Source organism: Antrostomus carolinensis, unplaced genomic scaffold (assembly GCF_000700745.2).
Source record: "Antrostomus carolinensis isolate BGI_N321 unplaced genomic scaffold, ASM70074v2 scaffold4036, whole genome shotgun sequence".
Taxonomy (NCBI): Eukaryota; Metazoa; Chordata; class Aves; order Caprimulgiformes; family Caprimulgidae; genus Antrostomus; species Antrostomus carolinensis.
Window position 1 is genome coordinate 1 of NW_010319619.1, and position 6,528 is coordinate 6,528.

Sequence of the window (6,528 nt, forward strand, 5' to 3'; positions counted from 1 at the left end):
TCCAACCCAAACCATTCTATGATTCTAATGTCCTATTTAATTCCTTCCTCAGATACTCTTCATCCCCAGAGATATGTTAGTTTGTAATCTAGCTTATCTCAAGCCTGCCTTAAGGTGCCTTCCAGCTTTTGTCTTCTGTTTTTCCACATTAGTTTATGTTTTAGTGTCTTGTTTGTTTTGAAAATTATCATCGTATAATTTTAAGCAAGTAGTTTGTTTGGCTTCTTCCTGCCTTTCCTGGGGTTAAGCAGGAAAAGCAAGGTTTTAGTTTCCGCTTTGATACAACCTATGTCACTCTGGCCTGTTAAAGGCTATTTATTTGATAGCACTCAACTAAAAAGTGACTTTTAATCATTTACATATAATGTTTGGTTAAGCAATATAGTTCACTGCGAAACATACTTTTCAAAGTTCATGCCTGTTAATTTTCCATCCTTTTGTGTTTTTATAAGTGAGTTGCACTTAAACTGTTTTATCGAGGATGACTTATTCTGAAGTCAACCATGTAACCCCTTGCAACATCATCTTAAAAAACCCTTTCATATGTATTAGTAATGATATTGCTCATGTGCTGATAGGCCTCATACGCTTACAAAATGCAGGATAGTTTTTCAGTTAATTTAGTTTTAAGTACCCATTTATTTTTAAAGTACGTCCTCAATGTATTCTGTCAAAATACTAATCCCACTAGGTGGTAGTATTGCATATGTAATAACTAGAATGGCATCAAGAATGAGTGATTTAGGTCACTTAAAGAACCACTGTCAAAGGTATTAGCAAAAGTAGTTTTAATACGATGTTGTAAAAGTGCGACTAAACCAAGTTCGATGGCAAGGCTCACTCTGTTACTGTATGGCGCAATCATTTGAATAATGATTCAAAGTTACCAAGGCAAAATCAAAGTTACCATATTACAAGGTTATGTGTGGTATCGGTTGCTTACTAAAGATATGCCATTGGTAAGAGGTGTCTTTGCCTTGAGGAGCAACCTTGAGAGGTGTCGCAGCTCAAGAGGAGATCACTGCCATGCAGCCACACTGCCTAGCAGGGAGAGCTCAAAGAAGGCTCACTGAGGCTGTCATATTTATGGAATAAAGTGGTTGGCTAATAGTTAGATTACATGTGATGGGAAAGGTACGCGTGAGACTCCTTGTACCCACAACTTTCTTTGTTCCTTGGTAAATGAGTCTTGGGAAAACCACCTGCTATTCATGTGTCAGTCGCACGATCAGTGTTCCAAGCTCTTGCGCATCAATGCTCACTCTGTCACTCTTTGTGGGTTTTCAGAGAACATATTGAAACTAGAGGAGTTCTTGGCATGGTTATGGCTCAGACCTTTACCTCCTTTGGAGCTTCTACCAAACTACTGCTAGTTTGGTTAAGGGGTCAAGTGGAAAATTTCCACAAATGGAAAGATAGAAAGTGCTCAGCAAACACTGTTTAGAAGGACTGTTAGGAATAAAGGGATATTCTGCACATTCCACTTGTTCCTACTAATAATTTTTATAATTTGTTTTTTCCTTGTTCAAGCATCTTTATTCCTGTAAAGTAGCATGTTTGATTTGTATTTTCTTAAAGTTAGCGTAGATGCTTTCCAAGTCCCAGGAGATCCAAATGGCTGTTGTAAATAGCTGCTTTAATTTACTATTCTGAAAATGTTAATTCTCCTACCCACATATGCCCAATTTGTCTTCTAGGATAAAATGGATCAACTCTTGCAGATGTTACAAAGTGCAGATCCATCTGATGACCAAACAGACCTCCCAGAACTGCTTCATCTTGAAGGTAAGAAAATCTCATAGGTTTTTGTTGTTGTTGTTTTCCTCTTGAGTAATTACCTATATCAAAACAAATTAAAACTAAGCTGAAACTACTTCAGCTTCACGTGTTCCTCTCGAGTAATTACCTATATCAAAACAAATTGAAACTAAGCTGAAACTACTTCAGCTTCACGTGCACACCACAAGCATGTCTGAGAAAAGTGCCTGAGCTGTAATTATCTTCTCACTTCCTGTTTGCCACGTATAAGAGACCGAAATGCAAAATTTTTACTTGAAACAAGCCCACTCCTCTCTCAAGGAAACTATATTCCATATTCTTTTCCTTTTCAAGACCCAGGAGTACTTAATTCAATCTTATTCATCCCTTTTTTTTTCTCCATAGAGTAGCACTGCATGAGTTGCAACAGGGGTGTAAGAAAGATTCCATGAGAGGAAGCAGAAATACTACTGAGGCTTAGAATAGACCTGTGGGTGTCCTACATGCTTTTTTTTTCACTTGCATGCATATTTCTGTAGGACTTTAATATTAGCAAACACCTTATGGATTGCTACAAATTAGACTAGTCCTTTAGACTCAAATTATTCAGACTACCTCTTCAAGGAGGTGTTATAGACTGTTCCCCCTGGGTTGATAGGTAACAGCAAAAATTTCGGAAGGAGACTTTGGAGAAGGAAGTAAAGAACCTTACCATTATGAGACTGAACATTGGCTTAGACTGACAAGTCAAATAGGACCAAACTTTATTAAGAAGCTTGCAAGCTTTTTGGATATCTTCTATAGTTTCAAATCCATCATACCTATAAATGAATCCTGTTTTAGGAACTGCACATCAGTGGCGTCTGCACGTATTCTAGTTCCGCTAAAGCTAAAGAGGGGTAAAAAGAAACATGAAATTTTTTATTCTTTCAAGTACCAAATACTGTTACACAGGCCGTTGTCTGGGAAGCCAATTGCTTATATTTGGTCCAGGACAGAGGCAAAGAAGTGAAAAGTGTGCTTTGTCAGCCAACCTCCAGATATGGTTTACGTTGGGGTCTCCTTTCAAAATGCATTTTGTGATCATTAGAACAATGCTGAATTTTGTATTAAACCGTGAGTCAACTACTAGAATCTGAAAGCTGTAGTGTAGTTGCTCCCCAGCTACCTACAAGAACGCTTGCCATACATATGGCTGTGTATAGTTCTACAATTCTAAAATATTCAAGACTGTACTTGCTCTACACTCAGGTAGACCTTGGTTAGCTACTATTTTTGGCATAGTTTCTGGGAATTTTGTTACCTATGTGTGTTGGATCTTAGGTTCCTATCAGTGGTGGCAGGTGTTGATCAACATTTGACAAAAAAACACTTCATTTGCTTCTGCCATCCAGATGTCCAGTCACAAATGTCTTTAAATTGGAGAGCTCATCCCAACACTTTAAGGAGCCCCGGGGTTTGTGGTCAGTGACAGTGTAGTCATCATGTTAGCATACAGATTGTGTAAGCACTGCTTGTCGTAGTTTTTACCACACTTTGTGCTATACATAAAAATAGGCAGAACTTAAACCAGGTTTTATACCTTTTCCCAGCATTTCCGCCAATGTGTTACTGATCCCAGGTTCAAAGAAGCTGATGGTTGCCTTTCATACAACTCCTCTTTCACATGGACTTGTCTTCAAGGAACACATCAGTGATGCCCTTTCACCTATCATGGCCCAGAGGCTTTCAGGACCTTCTGCATCTCTAATTTGGGAAAACTGGGAGTGAAGACAGTGTTCCAGAGCTGCTTATAATGCATTTAGGTCATCTTTGATGCCTGAATCTTTTTTTTCTCATCTCTGTTTAAATGTTGAGTGACTCTTTGGATTAAACACATCTCTTGATTAGTAAATATTTCACTGCTTGGATAAGTGGGCACATTTTGCATTCTGGAGTAGGATATACTGTAATATCCCCTTTCAACTTTCTTGTGAGTTTATTTTACATTTGACAAACTCAGTCTTTCTCACAGTTAGTTAACTGTGATTTGCTTGGCAATTACATGTACGTCGTGTACTTGTGCTGAAAGTTGGTGGGGGGTGCATTTTTGTTTATTTTAATGCTTTTCACTTCTACTTCTGGTAAGTGTTTGTGTTGGTTTTTGCACATGTTAGTGGTTTGAAAAAGCCCCCTACTCACAGTTAGAATTCCAGTAAGACAGCAATGTGCTATTAGTCTCTCTGATCTGCAGATTATTTGAATCATAGCAACCTGTTTTCCTCTTCATTGTTTTATAGTAATGTTAGTTGAGCATATGGTCTAGGTTGCAGTGGCAAATTTTCTTTCTTGAAAAAGAGATGACCTTTCAGATTTACCTGAACTTTTTTATGCAAAATAGTTTCAGTTTTACACTCCCTGTATGTAAAACATGTTTTGTTTCACTGTATTTTTATTTTCTTTTTAAAATATACTTATTAAACCGTGCCATTGCTGAGGACTACTTCTGGATCTCATTCTTAAATTATTCATGACACTGCCTCTGTTACTGTAGCTTTTTTTGTCATACAGATTATAGTAATGATTTAAAAAAATTTGGACTGCTATCTGTGCATTTCTATCTGATAATTTTTTTTAAAAAACTACTTTCTGACTTGCAGTATGGAAATCTTTATTACTCTCATATATTTTAATGTCCTTCTATTCTAGCAATGTGCCACCAGATGGGACCTCTCATAGATGAAAAGTTGGAAGATATAGACAGGTAAAAAAGCACATGTGTTTTGACTCAAATTATGATTTATTCATAGAAAGAGCACTGTTGTTACTTACTGGTATCTTAATCATTTCTGTGAATACTGGCAAGGAACATAGGTGTATTTATTAGTAGCTTCTCATCTGGGAGGAAGTTTGAAGGGTTTTTTTCCTAGTCACATAATATTTTATAATATTGCACTGTTTGACATTATAACACTTCTCAGGCATCACTTCACAGGCAGTAAGAGTATGTTGCTTATCACACTTCATGAAAGTTTCCCTGTATTGTTTGTTCTGTACTGAAGTTATCCGAAGTGTAGAATAAGCTGTAAAATATATTTTCTAGGAAACATTCTGAACTTTCAGAGCTCAATGTTAAAGCAATGGAGGCTCTTTCTTTGTATAACAAATTGATGAATGAAGACCCAATGTATTCCGTGTATGCAAAACTACAAAACCAACAGTATTATATGCAGTCCTCTGGTGTTTCTGGCACTCAGGTATGTATGTAACCTTTAATAGCCATTGACATTATCAAATACATACTGAGCTATGGTTGATTTATTATAAATTGTTAGTGATAAACAGTTTTTCATGTGAGCACTTTTTTACAAAACTTGCTGAAATATTTTTTTACAGTATACTTCTCTATGTTACTAAAATATAAATATATATATATACTGATATACAAAGCATGGTGGAGCATGTTGATTGCAAGTAATAATGTATTTCATTCTTCTGCCCTGCTGTTCCCCTCCCACTTTGACTCTCTGAGTTGGAAACCTCTTCTTATGATTTCTGTTACCTTAATGCTAGGTTAAAATCATCTTACTCTCTCAGAGATAATCTCAAATAAAAGAGCAGTGTTTTATTTCAACACAGTATGTGAAAAAATATTGTTTGTTTTCAGCTGCAAGCTTTTAATAGTCTTCTTTTACAGGTTCTAACACTTAGTTATTTTGTATTCAGTTCTTTTTGGTCAAGGAAAAAGTCCATCGTTTGCTTTGACTTGCACATAAAATTAAAAATTGAAGCTGCCAGGCTTTTGCACAGTGAGTCAAAGAAATTAAAAAACCAAAGGAGTACAATTCCTGTTAAGAATATGCCCTCCTAACCCTAAAATCTCTTAGTTTCCTTTTTTCAAATATCAGTAGAGAGCATTTAGCATTTAAATTACTGAAGTTAAAAATTATAATTCTTTCATGGCAGTGTTTCCATGTACTTAACTTATCTCTGAGTAGGTCTTTTATCTTATTCAAATACTATGGTATTTTTAAAAGGTCTTTTAAACATTTAAATATTTAATTCTGTAGTGTAATGCACACATACTGTATTCTTTTCCTGTTTATAGGAATATGTAACATTTCAAACTTTTTTCAATAATTTACTTTGAGTGTGTAAAAAAAAAAAAAAAGTCAACTTACTAATGCCTATGCAATATTATATAAACATTGATGCAGGTTTAGTTCTTTTAGCTTCCTAAAAATATGTACTTTCTTTCAGTGTCTTTTAAGAAGAGAATGTATATTTTCACTGTCATTGAGGAATGTTGTCTTCTGTTTGTATATGATAAGCAATCATGTCGTGACCCTATCAAATAATTTTAATATTTTATAAATGGGCATGTGTCTGGGGATTCTTAAAAGGAAAAAACATGATTGTGGGATGAAGATAAGACAGTATAAAATCTGAAAAGTTAGGAGGTCTCATGCCTTTGCTGCCTTCTAAAATTCTTTTGCAATCTTGATAAGGCTTCTGTGAATATGTCACCTGAGATTCATGGATCTTAAGATAGGAGGGCTGTGTATCGTAAACTTATATGAACTTAGTTATGCATTAGACCTGATAATTTCTTCTAATAATTTGTGTTAAGCCAAATAATTCATAGTTGAATAAAAGCATAAGGTTTAGAAATTTATTCTTGATTTGGTATACAGTTTGGTATACAGATTTGGTATACATCTACTAGCGAGCTTTTCCTCTAGTTAGTTGTAAAACATTGCGTAATTTTCAATGGAAATTTTCATAAGACCT

General features: G+C 35.4%; 1 protein-coding gene across 1 annotated transcript in view; it reads left to right on the forward strand.

Annotated features, from left to right (window-relative positions):
* The first annotated feature begins 872 nt into the window (after nt 1–872).
* The window catches only part of LOC104525986 (signal transducing adapter molecule 1-like), an 8,307-nt gene continuing 2,651 nt past the window's right edge, over nt 873–6,528 (forward strand). The window contains exons 1-4 of the mRNA XM_010169295.2: nt 873–959; nt 1,698–1,785; nt 4,447–4,501; nt 4,841–4,994. Coding sequence (XP_010167597.2) covers nt 873–959; nt 1,698–1,785; nt 4,447–4,501; nt 4,841–4,994 — 384 coding nt within the window. The remainder of the gene's footprint in view (nt 960–1,697; nt 1,786–4,446; nt 4,502–4,840; nt 4,995–6,528) is intronic.